The sequence below is a fragment of the Zootoca vivipara genome, chromosome Z (assembly GCF_963506605.1).
Source record: "Zootoca vivipara chromosome Z, rZooViv1.1, whole genome shotgun sequence".
NCBI lineage: Eukaryota > Metazoa > Chordata > Lepidosauria > Squamata > Lacertidae > Zootoca > Zootoca vivipara.
In genome coordinates this window covers 26,761,891-26,777,603 of record NC_083294.1, presented here as the reverse complement: position 1 = coordinate 26,777,603, position 15,713 = coordinate 26,761,891, and the positions used below count along the sequence as shown (strand labels likewise).

Here is a 15,713-nt window from a genome sequence, read left to right as displayed (position 1 = left end):
ACAAAAGTCAGAGATGGATGTGCATTATAATCAGTGAAATAAACATTTGATCCCTTTGCAAAAGATGACTTAGTACTTGGTGGCAAAATCCTTGTTGGCAATTAGAGGTCAGACGTTTTTTGTAGGTGGCCACACATCTCAGGAGGTACTGTACTTAGTCATGGATATTTTTTGATACAATATTTTTGGTCTGGTTTGGAGAGAGCACATCAGAAAGGGTGTTTAAAGCCTATTTAGAGGGTCCTCCCCATTTTATGCAATTTCACGTACACATGCAGGGCCCCGGAACATAGCTCCTATGTAAGTTGCCTGTATCCTTTAAGATAGGAATGGGGAAACTGCTGCCACCCCGGTCATTGGACTAGGAATTCACATCATCCCTAACTATTGGCCATACGGGTGGGGCTGATGGGAGCTGGAGTCCAAGAACATTTGGAAAGCCACAGGTTCCCCAACCCCACTGCTCTCAGCCTGGGCTCTGGAGAACCATTGGCTTTCTAGAAGGGGCAGCACCAAAGACAAATGGGTCCTTGGCCTAGCTTCATGCAAAGCATCTTCTTGGGCCTTTCCTCTTGTAAACTAGGCAGTTGTAACATATCGCTTGTTATCACCCGCCTGTTCTGCTGTTGAGGACTTCTTGGATCATTCTTTGTCTCTAGCTCCATCCCTTTGACCTTACCGCCTTAGAGAAGAAGAAACCAGGCACAATTCAGCCAAAATTTAGTACTGTTATTCAGGGCTTTCTTTCCAGCCAGAACTCACCAGACCTCGGCTCCGGCACCTCTCAGGTGGGTGCCATTGCCATTCTAAGAGAACGAGGGAGGTGTTCATGGTGAGTTCTGGTACCTCTTTTTCTAGAAAAAACAGAAAAGTATATTAAATTGTAAATTATTTCACAATAATTTACTTCTGGGATTTAAAACTTTATGACCAGTATGTCCCCAACCAAACTCAGTCAGAGAGAGTGAGAGGGGCAAGGCTTCAAAAATCACAGGGATACGTCCTCACATTCCTCCCAAGCACCCTCAGATTTAACCTCTGTAGGTTGAATGTGAAATGTTCAGGTTTGAGTAAAACAAACAGAGAGATAATTGTAAGAATTTGAGTAATGTGAGCAGAGGGAAGAATTGCTGTTGGGACATGCCCATCCTGAGGATATCTGTATATTCTTGCACCTGCAGTGCAAGAAGACCCCGATTCAAAGGCACCATGAGCTCACTTATCCTGCTATAATTATTTTTTGAGTAGCAGATACTGTTGCTTCTGCTTATGGTATGTTATTTGATTATCTGGTTTAATTATGTCTTTTACTGGTATATGGTTGTCTTTTATTGTTGCTCTTCATGAAATTGTGCTCCAGATTGAAAAAAAGGGTGGGATAGTAGCATATTAATTAATATGGAGGTAATAATATACAGGTGTACATTTAATTTTAATGCTTGTGTACTTAGTGTTTAATACTTGCAAACCACCAAGAAACCTATTTGGGTCCTTTCCTAATCCATTCCGATGCTGAGTAATGACCAGTTCCTCCAACCAACTGGCATTGCTAGGAGAACCTGAAAGAACACCTTCCCCCATATATTTTACGCTGCCCTTTGATGTCACCAGAGGATGCTTCAGAGCCCTTTCATTAGAGGCAAAATTGGTGGAGATTCAAAGCAAGACTCCTTGGAAGGCAAGAAATACATAGAAAAATAACTTACTAGAATGCCAAATTTTGGAAATTGTGCATGAACCCCAAATAACAATAAACAATCAGCTGTAGTTTAAAAAAAAACCCCAAGGCAAAGTGAAATATTTTATTATTTCATAGCTTCAAAAGCAAAACATACAAAAGGACAGTGTTATTTGAGTTAAGATATGATGAGAAGGTTTCCGAAGGCAGGATGAGCACCCAACTGGCTGCATACATATGTATACACACATATATAAAACACTTCCCTGTGGTTCTCATCTCTCATCCCCATTCCCTTCTCCCAGACAGTGAGTTATGTAGTTTTCTCTGAAGTTCAATTCTCAGCCTCCTGTCAGTGCAAAAGCCTCAGAATCAGAAATTTGATTCTGATGTTAGCTCTCCCCCCTTTGTAATGGCTTGGTCGCTCATCTCATCCTGCATCACCGGTAGGGCAATCTTTGTTAAGGGAGTTTCAGTTTTGAAAAGAGAGTCAGTTTTGAGGTGGGGGGTTATGTAGAAAGATTTCTGGAAAGACTCTGACGTGAAGTAGTAGATGAAAGGGTCAAAGCAGCAGTTCAGAGTGGCGATGCACAGCGTGATTGGATAGAATGTCCTCGCAAATCTCTCCAAGAAACAATTTGCTATGGCCTGAGAACGCACAAGGGCATACAAGAAAAGGATGGAGTTGTAAGGTACAAAACACACCAGGAAGATGGCCAAATGTACAACAATCATCTTGAGCACTTTCTCTTTGTTCGTGCCAATCTGGGAAAGCGTGGCAGGTTTCCGGAGGGTCCTCAGGACCAGTGATGAACAAATGAGGTTGAGCAGCAAGGGAATAAGAAAGCCAACCACTTCAATAAATATTGTAATTTTGGACAAGTAGGTTTTCCATATGCTTTTGGAAAAGCCTTCAAAACACGTTGTACTACTGTTGTAAGTGTTGGTGGTGGAGAACAAGGATGCTGAGATCCCTCCGCTGAGGACGAGAATCCACACACCCATGCACACGATGACTGTATTCTTCCTTGTCCTAATGGTGCGGGATCGGAACGGGTATACAATGGCGAGGAAGCGGTCAACACTGATGCATGTGAGGAACAGCATACTCCCGTAGATGTTGGTCAGGAAGGCTGTCCCTGAGATCCTGCACAAAAGGTCTCCAAAGGGCCAGTGCCTGTTGAAGTTGTAGAAGATCTTGAATGGAAGAGTGAAGACGAAGAGTAAGTCAGAGACCACCAGGTTGGTCATGAAAATGGTGGTCTCAGATCGCATATTGATGCGGCAGCAGAATACGAACAAGGAAGCACAGTTGGTGATCAAGCCAAGGATGAACACCATGCTGTAGACAGCTCCATAGAGGTTGTACTTGAAGGAATCATCCGTCATGCATGTATGGTTGTTGCTGTGATTCCCCATTACAGCTCTGCACTTTGCAAAGCCAAATTAAGTGGAATCCATGCAATGAAAGTCAGGAAGCCCGGCTCACCTTAAGGAGCATATTCCAGTGATATTGACTGAATGCTTGTTGCCACACAGGTGTGATGGGTGCCATTCTCCTGGGGAAAACCAGAAAGGAAAAAGCAATCAGTTCTCAAATACTTAGTCTAAGTACCTCCCAATTCATATAAAACATCCCCCAAATAATCCTAGGAAGTTAGTTACAGGTGCTAAGGAGACTCTTCTTCCCTTCAAAGAGTTCCCTGGTAAGAGGGATTGAGTGTTAAACCACTCTGGGATCTGACTCTGTGAGGGGAATAGAGGTCTCCTCACAACTCACAGCACCCTTAGCAAACAACACCTCCCAGGATTTTTTGTGAGGAAGAAGACATGGTTGTTTAAAGTGGTATGATATTGTGCAGATGGGGGCCAGATTCTCTGCACTGAATCCAACTACTGTAAGTCATACTCAGAATCGACCCGCTGAAATCTATGGACTTCGTGTCTATTGATTTCAATGGGTTTTCTCTGTGTATGAGTTGGATTCAAGCATACATGCTGGCTGGGGCCAACAGGTGTTGTAGTCCAGCAATATCTGGAGAACAACAGTGTGAGGAATGATGCTGTATTCCAGGAGCAGGGAACCTTGGGCCAGGGAGCCAAATCAACATTTCTGGTCTCTCTCTCTCTTTCCCTCAGAAGTCTTCCAACACCACATCACCTCAACAAACCACTCCTAATCACTCAGCCCTTCAATGTTGATTTTCACATGCCCTTGGCTAGAATGTATCCTTGAACTCTGATAATGCCTTTTGTTTGCCTGCATAGAGGATGGAGGGGGGAATGTGAGTTAGCCTATTGTACAAAGATGAAATTTGCATTTGTTGCTCCAATCACTTTTCCCTTTGGCCTTGCCCACTGCTGACTTCTGGAAAGTTGTCCTGGAGGGAATATGGCCCTTGTGCTGTATAGTATGTGTGCATTTTAAAAAATCCAGTTATTTCCTGTTTCACCTGTGTGTTCTTTGCCTTCTAAAGCAGCTGTCATTTCAAAGAACGTTTCTAGGTTCTATTATACTTGGTGTCTGACATAGTATTTGGTTCTATTTGGGGAAGGACCACAGTGAGCCGGTTAAACCTCAAAGTCATCTCCATGTCATGCTGTCTGACAGTGGCTACTGCTAGTTAGTGCTGGGAATATTAAACTGAAAGGATCAATGGTCTGAGTCAGCTTAAAGAAAGCAGGGGAATCATGGAGACTTCAGTTTTGGCAAACAAAAGTACCCAAGGATGCAGAGCTTGATCTGGGATGGGCAGGTAAGTCACATGCAGATAAAGCAAGCAAAAGGCAACACTGGCAGAAGTGGTTTGGGGCCCCTGCAGAATGGCTACAGGAGGCAAACATCTGCAGCAGGAGAAACAGCAGACATTCCAGCGGTGTGTGTCCTGTTGTAATACATGATCTAACATCTGACTTGGGATGCTTTTGACAAAAGGAACCATTAGTCAGGAGCCTGGAACCACATCAAATGACAAATTCCTCTTTTTTTGTGGCTTCAGAAACAGCAAATCTTAGGCAATTCCAAGAGTTCTCTGGAAAAATTCAAACCATTTTGCTTCAGTTCTGAGTTAGGAGGCATATAAAAGGAAAGGCACACACTTGCATTGTCCTCTGACACCTTGCTGCTGTTCCCTGTCTTGCATCTCACTCTGCCCAATAGCTTATTTTGCCTCTGTAATTCAGATCCAACAAGTTTTCAAGGTATGATCTGTATTAAACTTATATGCGGAGCCAGGAAATAACAAATACAGTGAAACCTTGGCTTTCGAACCTAATCCGTTCGACTTCCAAAACATTTGAAAACTGAAGCAGGCATTTCCGGAAGCATTTATGTCTAGAAAACTCAATACGGAAGCCACAAGGCATGTTCAGCTTCCGAAAAGCATTCAAAAACCGAAGCAGTTACTTCCAAGTTTTCGACGTTCGAAAGCCGAAGCATTCGACTTTCGAGATGTCCGAAAATCAAGGTACCATTGTACTTACCTTGCACTTATGTTCTTTCCCCTCTTTAAAATTCAAGAACAAGCTAAATCTGATAGAATAACAGCATGCAGCTTGGTCCTCTATGTGTTTACTCAGAAGTAAGTCCCACCAAATCCAATTGAATTTATTTCCTAACCAGTTTGCTTAAGATTGCTACAATCTTAAGCATGCTGATTTGGAAGGAAATCTTAACTAAGTCCTACCCAGACTTCAATTAGCCATGCCTCTTAATTTCGATGGATTTACTCTAAATAGGGCTAGAATTGGATACAATCCAATGGACTCAGAGGGATATACCTCTGTGTAAAAACATGCAGCATCACACTGCATGAGTACAGGTTGTAAACTATGTAGCTGCTCCTCACTTCGGCCTCATTGCCATTAAGGGCTGGGGAACTGGAGACCTTTTGGAAAGTTCCAACAGCCCCAATGGTCAGAAACGTTGGTGAGACACAGGTTTCCCATCCCTGCATCAAGAACATCAGCCAACCGTACAGAGTGCACATTACTGTAATGGTATGTATGACATGCACAGTGCACATCTGCATCAGGCATAGGCAAACTCAGCCCTCCAGATGTTTTGGGACTACAACTCCCATCATCCCTAGCTAATAGGACCAGTGGTCAGGGATGGTGGGAGTTGTAGTCCCAAAACATCTGGAGGGCCGAGGTTTGCCTATGCCTGATCTGCATCCTCCAACTTTTGGCTACCAGATGTTTTAGATTACAACTCCCATCAGCCCTTGTCAGAACGGCCAGGTGTTATAGGTGTTGAGCTCCCCAGACCTGTCAGTGGAGGGGTGATAGCTCTATACAGGAATAATGATCTTAACAGCAATATGGTACAGTATTACAGTATTGGAGAAGACCAAGCTCAAGCCAGCCATGAAGCTTACTGAGTGACCTCAGGGAGTCATCTTAGCCAATAAGCTGAGTGAACAGATAATTCATGGGATCACACAATTGGAAGGGACCATAAGGATCATCTAGTCCCTCCCTACAATGCAGGAATCTTTCACCCAACATGGGGCGTGGACCCACAACCCTGAGATTAAGAGTCTCATGCTCTACCAACTAAGCTATCTTGCAACGTATCTCTCAATATAACCCAAGTTCCCTACTATCATAAGACCCCCCCCCCAATTGTTGACCGTGGTCCCATCTGCTGTATACATTTAAAGCACTATTATATCCCTTTAAACAGCCGTGGCTCCTCCGCACCCGACCAAATCCTGGGACCTTTATTTCTTAAGGGTGCTGAGAGTTGTTAGGAGATCTGTCTTCACCTCACAGAGTTGCAATTCACAGAAGTCCCTGGGAAGAGGGGTTGACTGTAAAACTTAGTGCTTTTTTCTGGGGGGACACAGGGGTACGCATACCCCTAAACATTTTGTGAATCTAAGTTTGGCCTCATTGAGGGGCATTATTTCCATATGAGTAGGAAAATGATAGTACCCATAAGCATTGGGGGGGGCAGTAAAACTACTCTGGAAACTGTAGCTCTGTGATGGGAACAGGGATCTCCTCTAACCACTTTCTTCACCCTAAAAAAACTGCAGTTCTTTGCACCTACCATTTAATGTAACTGTGTTATAATACATGCTGCATATGGGGCCTTTATTTCTGCAAAAATCCATAAAGCAACACTGCATCAGTGAGGAATATAGCTTATTGGGATAAAAAAAAACCTCCACATTTTTCAGATTTATCAAACTTGCATTCTGATGATCTCAAGATGCTCACTCATTTCCTTGTAATCTTTCAGTCAATCCTTTTAAAAGTACTGTTGTTTTTGTGTGTATGTACCAGTATATTCACCCAACCTAGCAGTTCCTGCCAACCTAGCAGTTCAAAAGCATGTCAAAATGCAAGTAGATAAATAGGTACCGCTCCAGCGGGAAGGTAAACGGCATCTCCATGCGCTGCTCTGGTTCACCAGAAGCGGCTTAGTCATGCTGGCCACATGACCCGGAAGCTGTACGCCGGCTCCCTTGGCCAGTAAAGTGAGATGAGCGGCACAATCCCAGAGTCATCTGCGACTGGACCTAACGGTCAGGGGGCCCTTTACCTTTCTATTCACCCAATGGATCAATGCAGGAACTTGCAATTTTTAATAAAAGAAAAACCTTTTTATGCATAAGCCTATTTCTTTCTTTTTAACAGCTTCATTTAAAAAGGGGGGGGAGAGATTCCCAATCTTGCTGGTTATGCATCTAAATTTGGGCTCAGCTTTATGAGTACTTGCATTTATGCAGACTCAAAACATAAATTTGCATATGCCCAGTTGAATAAATATGTGCATTAGTTATATAAAACAAACCCCAGCTGCCCTACAGCTCTTACCTTTTTGGTTTCTGCAAGCTGTGCATTCGAAAGGAAATAAATATTACATTCAAAAGCTGGCTCTCAAAATACTTGCTGACAAATCATCCTTAGATTTGCCACACACAACTCTCATCTGGATTCTCTTACCCGCAAGTGCACTGATGAAAAAGGCCCATTATTCCATTTGTACTACTTTTGTTAAGGAATTACCGGCACTTGTTTTTATTTCCTTGTTGTTCCTATGAGTGATTGGGAAACTTTTATTTCCTCTTTGTTCCTATGAGTGATTGGAAAAGTTTTGCCAAGGCAAATTTGCAAATTTGGTAAGCTGCAAATGCACAGTTTGTGACCTACCAAATCAAACATAATTCTCCTACCACACATCTCCCACCCCTAGTTTCAGGTAGGACAGAGACACAAACAGGAAGTTTCCAAATGTCCTATCACTACTTCAAATACCAAACTCAAGTAGTTGAGTGACACAGCAGAAGGGGAGTCAGAGGTCACATTTGCACTATACCATTTCTAACTGGCTGGCTCCTGTGAGAACATAATGCAGGAGTACTAGACAATTCTTTGGTCTGATCCAGCAGGGCATTTCTTATGTTTTTAAGGGATTTCTTTAAACTAAGGACTCTTTTCTTTGCTAAGGTAATTATGCCATTTGCATTGCTGCACGCGTAGAAAATGTGCACATTTTAAAAAATACGATTTAATATAGCTGGTAAACAAAATGCAATCCACTGTTGACATCAATGTACATGGTGCTTTACAGAATACAAGAACAGCAGACCTCTGCCCCAAGGAACTTACAGAGAGGCAAGTGGAGGCAGCAGTAATCAGGGAACAAGTATCTCTCTTCTTCCCAAAATTCTGATGCAGCTTGCTTCTATTACCCCACCCCCACCCACTCATTTCCAGATAGCTAGGGGAGAAAATAACTATGCAGCACCAGAATACAAGATAAAATTCATGTCTGGTCTGCCCATTACAGGCTGCATCATAGTTCTTAAAACCATTCATTAAGGCCAGCAATTCCAAAGCAAACAGTCCAATATTAATGCCACTCACAGCTATCCTATGAATTCAGTGTGTTGAAGATTAAGGTAATCTGGAATTGGTAACTATACAGATACTGTAGTCAATTCTATGTCCTTAAACCCTTCTGAATTAAAGACAGTTACAACAGCCAAGTAACCTTATCCATCTTCCACCATCTCCCCTTGCTTGACTACTACTGAATGTTCATAGAAATTCAATACAATATGCCCATTACAATGGTAATACCCCCCCCCCTTTTTCTTAAAGGAAAAGAAGAGAGAAAGCATTTGATTCCTCCACCTAAAAGGCAAGCAATTGAATTTGCCAAGTGACTTAAAGCTAGGAACACAGGAAAACTACCTTATACCAAGTCCATTTAGCACAGAGAGTAACAGCTGTTCTCCAAGGCTTCAGTCAAGGGACATACCCAGAACTACCTGGAGATGCCTGGGATTGAATTTGGGACCCTCTGCATGCAAACCAGGTGATCTACCACTGCACTATGGTTCTTCCCCTAGGAAAGACGTCTGGTTTAGAAGCAGAAGAGGAAACCAATATATTCTCTGGGTCTCTTGCCATAGCTGCCAAGTTTTCCCTTTTCTTGCGAGGAAGCCTATTCAGCATAAGGGAAAATTCCTTAAAATAAGGGATAACTTGGCAGCTATGGTCTCTTGCTCATTTTTGGCTATTTCTGCAAGCTCTGAAATCAATCCAGAGCAATCCAGTTAGTTTCCTGCTTTATTCCCTGCAGTTCACTGACTAAGGAGAAAGGCAATGGAGAATACCCAGACATGAGGATATCCTGAGCAGATTTTGAACTCTGAACTTCCCCATCCTTCTAGTTCCACCATCCATTGTATTTATATACAATGACAAATTATTTATATTAAACACAACATACTTTCAGCAGAAATAACCCTTCTGATGCTCAGTAGTTTGACAGCATTATAGATAACAAGCTGGTGTTGCTCAGGAATTCTAAGCCAAAAAATCAGTGCAGTTTTGAAAGGTTCAGTCTGCCATCTTAATTCTAATTCATCACCCAACAGCACCCAAAAACTGATAGAAACCTTTGTGCATGTTGTTGTGTTTTGGGATGGGAGCCTGACAATGAGGCTATCAATGACCACTAGTCACAATGATTAAATGTAGCCTTTAAGATCCACGCTTCCAAATACCAGGTACTGTGGGTCAACAGTGGGGAGAAAGCTATTGCTCTCATCATGACCTCCTTGTGGGTGTCTGATCAACATCTGGTTGGCTTCTGTGACCGTATGGCTTCTGGGCCTGATGAACCTTTGGTTTGATCTATCAAGGCTTTAAGCATGTGATGAGGTGCTTTGAGACTACACAGCATTTCAAGATGGGATACATCTCTGTTCCTTGTATCAGGCAGTCAGGGCAGATTTGGGATTCTGGGTTGCATTCTATGTTAGTCATAGAGTGGACAAATTGAAATAAGTAGACACAACTAGTTTAGGCCAGTTAATTTCAATAGGTCCATTCTGAGCAGAACTTAGTTGGATATAACCTGCTGCTAATATACTTGGCACCTCGTTGCTTAACAGTGAACCGATGAAGGCAGTCTTGCACTTGTGTTGAACCTACACCATACATTTAAAACACATGGTTTCCCCCAAAGAATCCCAGGAACTGTAGTTTGTTAACGGTGCTGAGAACCGTAGCCCTGTAAATTATAGTTTCAGGTTTCATACATAATTAGTATATACTACATTTACTCACAATCCAGCCATTCAGCCATTCATTTCTGGGATTTGTATCTATCAATATTTGTATTATCAGTGTAATACAATAAAATACTGTAATCCACTGAAACACTGAAATATACAAATCCCAGAAATGAATGAAGAAATGGGCAGAAATCTTGGTGGATCCTGAGTTTAGCAGTCCTAAACAACTTACTAGGGAATAAAGGAGCATTACATTTCAAAACATTTATTACATTTCTATTTCTCTTGTTTTTGCTTCAGTTGTGCTTTATGATACTCTGATTTTATCTTACCATTGGAATGACAACAACGCACTGGATAGTAGCTTTTATCATGCACCTAAGTGGAATCACACAGATGAAAGAAAAATCAAGTGTCAAGAACTATTGCCTGTTTAATCATACTTTACACAGAAATAAAGATATGATTTAAAACAATATACGTTTTACAATAACAGGAATGTCTTTGAGAGCTGAAATGTAAAATGTAAAAATGTACGCACTCCAAACTACTGTTTAGTGTTGACCCATGGAGCTAAAACTAAAATCTGTGCTTTTCTAAAAGGATTTAGCATTTTAGCTGCAGAGAAGATGGCCAAAGCACTATGTAAATGTATGTGTTTGTGCCAACTTACACTAAATATGCAGAAATTTAAAGCAGCCAACAAGAGGGGGGGCAATACCAAACTTCCATTTTTAAGAATATTTTAAAGAATATTAAGAATATTTAATGGGATTTAAAGAAAAGGAGGCTATGGGGGTGTGGTGTGATGACTGAAGCCCCATTCAATGATCACAATCAGAAAATGTGCACTGTGGTATCTTTTTATTACAAGCAAACACAGATTTGCAGAAACTTTGGAACTAAAAGCAGTTTTGTTTTGCTCCATCAAGGTGAGAAGATTCGTGGGCCTCCTATAAAAACTGTTGCTTAAAAGTCTCAGATATGAAAGCAGAAAGATTGCACCCACCACGACCCCTGCCGAAATAAATTAGTCGTCTTATCGGTTTCAGGAGCCTTAGATCAGAATCCTTGGCATGTCTACTCAGTAGTAAGTATCGCCGAGATCAGAGGAGCTTATCGCCAGAAAGGTGTGGCTGGAAATGATAGTCTGATGCCGCACTTACCTTGTTGCACACCCCATTGAACTCACTTCTGAGTAGATATGCCTAGGATCACGCTGTGTGACACACACCGGATCAGGCCTCACTAGGAAATGTTTGAAATCATAGGAAAAGAACAGTGGTGGTGAACAGAGATTTTATTCGTTTGTTATTTATAGGCGCTTCTTTACCTCTCTAGATATCTGGTCACATTTTTTAAAACGGCTAATTTAACAATGAATTCAAAGAAACAAACGGAAAAGCCAACTTACACAGCAAAAACCACCTTCCCAAGGTGGGATGATCAGCCCCACTGACTACTTCCAGATCCAGTCAGCCTGTAGGTCCGAGTTAGAAGCTCCCTGCCGCCGGGCATTGCAATCCACAGATCTGTTCCATGTTGTTTCGGTGACACTTTGGAGCTGGATCCCAAAAACAAACAAAACCAAAACTATCTGCAGCTTCCAAAAATGCACAGATTATCCTCAAAAACAGAGAAGCAGGCAGAGGCGCTCGCTGAGCAAACCCTCCAAGCCTTTGTTTAAAGGGCTGGCGGCGGACGGCGAAACCTCCTCTTTGGAGATGGGCTCTTGTGCCCCGCTTCCAATCCCTGAGCAGGAGTTGTGAGCGTCGTGCGCGCGGAGAACGGGGGGGCGGAGGGGGGGAGAGAATCTCCCAATAGAAGGAATTTCTGATTGGATGGCGAGCCGTTCTAAGCAGCCCAGGACTCCGCCCCGTCCTTTGGGTTCCCATGAGGTGGCCAATGGCTGCAAGGGGGTGGGAGCTCTCTCTTTTGGAAAGCCTTTTTGGTCAGAGAAAGGAGGGGGTTCTGCTTTCACAGGCAAAGGGCGAGCTGAGTTTCAAAAGGTCCGATTTTGACAATGGAGGAGGGGTCGCTTCCTGTGCGAAAGGGTGGTGGGCGATGTAGTCGGAGAGAGGGGCTGCTGGCAGGGGAGTCCTTGCTAGAGACTTGAATAACAAAAGATTCGCATCGGGTTTGATTCTGCGAACGTGGAAGGACCGGGCTGTAGGAAACTTAATGAAGAGCAGAATGATAGAGCCATGCAGTTAGATATTGTAATTCTGCGTTCAGAAGAGGATTAGACGGATTCAGCAGATTTGGGCAAATTAATGGAGGTTAAGCCTATCAGTGGCAAGTAACCATGGTCTGTCTAAATACCAGTCGCTGCGAGTGGGGAAGAGTGCTGTGGTGCTCAGGTCCTGCTTTCGGATTTCTCTTGACCACTGCAAGATAACATGATAGCGGGACTAGATAGGCCTTTGGTCTGGTTCAGGAAAGCTCTTCTAATATTCTGAAGTCACTGCATCTTGTGGCAGCAAGTTACATAGCTTAACTATGTGCTGGGGGTGGGGTGGGGATACTTCCTTTTGTCTGTCCTGAATCTTCCCACTCTATAGGAGATTCATTGGATAACACCAGGTTCTAGTATTATGAAAGGTAAAGAAAACCTACTTTCTTTCTGGCTACTGTGCACTTGTAGTACACCTCTGTCGTTTCCAACCCTTTGAAAATGGGTCAAACTACAGACTACAGAGAATGGATGAAAAAACGAGGCTGTGTGCTATAATCAGCTGAATCTGTGGTTTAATCAACTGAAACATCCATTATCCAGAAGGGGTGAATTTTAGCCAATGGGGTCAAATTTTAATAGGAAAAGGAACGCTTTTCTTCTCCCTACAGCTGTCACCCCTCACCCCAGAATGTAAACAACCCACTGAAGATTACTCAGTTCCTTCCACTGCGGGGGCAGGGGGGGAAGCAGGAGCACCACACAAGCAAACAAACAGCCCTTTCTGTTTCTCTTCTACAGGCTCTGTGTGCCCTTGCCATGCAGCGCCTGGCTACAGCCCAGTGGCTCCTATCCAGTGGACTCAAGCAGTTTCCTGAATCTAACAGCAGCATTAGCTCACTTGTAAAAAGAAAGAAAGGAAGAAAGGAAGGAAAAACACAACCCCCCATAGTTTGGTTTGTCTCCTGTGTCTCAATCCCTTAAAAGAACATCATTTTCTAAAAACTGTATTAATCATTCATTGATAGCAAGCAAAGAAATTCTCCTGAGCTTTCCAATTTGTAGTGGAGGTATGGTGAGACTTTGAATACATGGCTCAAGAACATAGCCTATTCACATGGCATCATGAGCATGGGGAGGCGTACGTTTTCTGGCAAGTTATGAATGGCGACTTTGCTGTGACTGCCACAGCTAGGGACAATAATTTGAGCTGCATGGCATTTAACCTCTCCAGACCCATTTCCCTTTTAGATGGCTGAATCCACCTATGCAGAGGTTTGGGGTATACCACTCCAGACTGCTTGACGGGAGTTGCATATCTCAAGCGTGCTCTGAAAATACCTAAAATGTGGCATGTTGGTGAGATCATTTCCAGCTTCTTCTTCTTCTTTTGCCTGTGAGTCAGTAGCGGCTTGTGCCTATTGGGTCTTGTAGGTCAGAAAGCAAGGAGACTGACAGTAGGTGGAGCCAGAGAGCCAGAGCCAATAACCAGCAGGGGAAATAATTATAGCAGGAGTCCCCAAACTCGAAGCGCTGGATCTCACGGTGGGCTGGAGGGCGGGGGAGCGCGCACACGCTATTTCCGGCGCACTTCTGGGTCTCAGGAGCACTGGAAATAGCTTATGTGCATGCGCATGGGCCTCCTCCAACCTGGAAGTGCACTGGAAATGATGTGCATGCGTGCAAGCTATTTCCGGTGCTCCTGCCACCCAGAAGTGGGCAGCCGCGCCATGCTGCGCCTGTAAGTGTGGGCGGCGGCAGCAGGCGGTGGGGGTCACCGTGGGCCAGATAAATTGGTCCTTCAGGCCATATCCGGCCCGCAGGCCATAGTCTGGGGATGCCTGAATTATAGCTTTGTCCCCATCCTCCTCCCTGCTGAGCTCTGCTAGGGGACCACAGAGCCTAGAGCTTGCTGATCAGAAGGTCGGCGGTTCAAATCCCTAGGCTCAGTGGTTTAACCCACAGCGCCAACCGTGCCCCACTTCACACACAATACAGCAGCACAAATAGCACTTTTTTGTTTTACAGTCTTCTTTGGCGATCACTTGTAGCTGAGTAAGATTGTCTTCCATGAACACGGTCTTAACAGTGAGTCCGTAAGTGACTGTGGAGGCCAATTCTGGATCCACAAATCTTTCCACAGTGGGGACATTGGTTTCCGGGCGGGAACTGATCACGGTGAGGGCTTGCCAAACATGCCTTCCTCCAATTGGAGTACTCGCAGGCCAGTGTTTCCCAGTTATCAGTGCTTATACTACATTTTTTTTTAAAAAAAATTTTCCTTGAGAGCATCTTTAAACCTCTTTTGTTGTCCACCAGTATTTCATTTTCCATTCTTAGGTTGGGAATAGAGTAGTCGCTTTGGAAGATGATAATCAAGCATCAATCAGAAAACAATACATATATCTCCTTTGACTTCCCTACCCCCCCCTTTTGTGGTTCCTTATGTTATAATCCACCACCACCCCACATCTCCTTTGGAATTCCAATTTTTAATAAATCCTTAAATATTCCTTAGTTCATAATTTTAAATACAAGTTTTAAATCAATCCTGCTAATGAATTTAATTGTTTAGAATATTTTTTTTTAAATAAATTATATACATGTGGTCTCTTTCTATCCTAAAGGAAGACAGAAGTTGTGAAAACCACTAGGGCATATTTTAAAGGCCTAACATCCTATATTTCCACGCTTTACAGTGGTACCTCGGGTTAAGAACTTAATTCGTTCTGGTGGTCCATTCTTAACCTGAAACTGTTCTTAACCTGAGGTACCACTTTAGCTAATGGGGCCTCCCACCGCCACACCGCTGCACGATTTCTGTTCTCATCCTGAAGCAAAGTTCTTAACCTGAGGTACTATTTCTGGGTTAGCGGAGTCTGTTACCTGAAGTGTCTGTAACCCAAGGTACCACTGTACTTTGCTGCATAATTTGTGGTTTCAAATCTGCTGGGATTCTCTTAGCAAAGAGTACTTCCCCCAAATCTGGATCTTGGCATTCAGTAATTTTCCTATTCCTTGCCACCAGCAAAGGCACCACCTGGTCATTTATCTCAGGCAGAAAAATATCTTGGGTTGACCCTGAAGTTTAGATTGTAAGCACCTGGCTTAGGTCAGAACAACCTTGTAGTCTTGTACATTCAAGAGCCTGGGAAAGGAGAGTGAAGATTTTTGCTTCAAAGCTGGCATCCAATCTTTGTTCCAAGCTGTGTTGTGTGATGGTGCAGTGCAGATCAAGTAAACCAAAGATAAGAGCAAGCACATAGTTGCCTGGGAGAAACAGCCTGCAAAATAGCAATACAGAAAAAGTATTTAGACTAGG

General features: G+C 43.3%; 1 protein-coding gene across 2 annotated transcripts; it reads right to left on the bottom strand.

Annotated features, from left to right (window-relative positions):
* Positions 1–1,782: 1,782 nt before the first annotated feature.
* LPAR4 (lysophosphatidic acid receptor 4) lies at positions 1,783–11,965 on the bottom strand. 2 transcript variants are annotated; one of them, XM_035102075.2, is made up of 3 exons: positions 11,633–11,965; positions 10,551–10,596; positions 1,783–3,237 (listed from the first exon to the last, which is right to left on the bottom strand). In XM_035102075.2, exon 3 carries the CDS (start codon positions 3,095–3,097, stop codon positions 2,051–2,053), a length of 1,047 nt encoding a protein of 348 aa, XP_034957966.1. In that variant the 5' UTR covers positions 3,098–3,237; positions 10,551–10,596; positions 11,633–11,965; the 3' UTR covers positions 1,783–2,050. The 2 variants fall into 2 exon arrangements, with proteins under 2 accessions (XP_034957966.1, XP_034957965.1); XM_035102074.2 differs by lacking the exon at positions 10,551–10,596.
* Between the last annotated feature and the right edge of the window lie 3,748 nt (positions 11,966–15,713).

Coding starts and splice junctions, on each gene's coding strand:
- LPAR4 (XM_035102075.2), bottom strand. CDS start 3,097: ATGGGGAATCACAGCAACAACCATACATGCATGACGGATGATTCCTTC.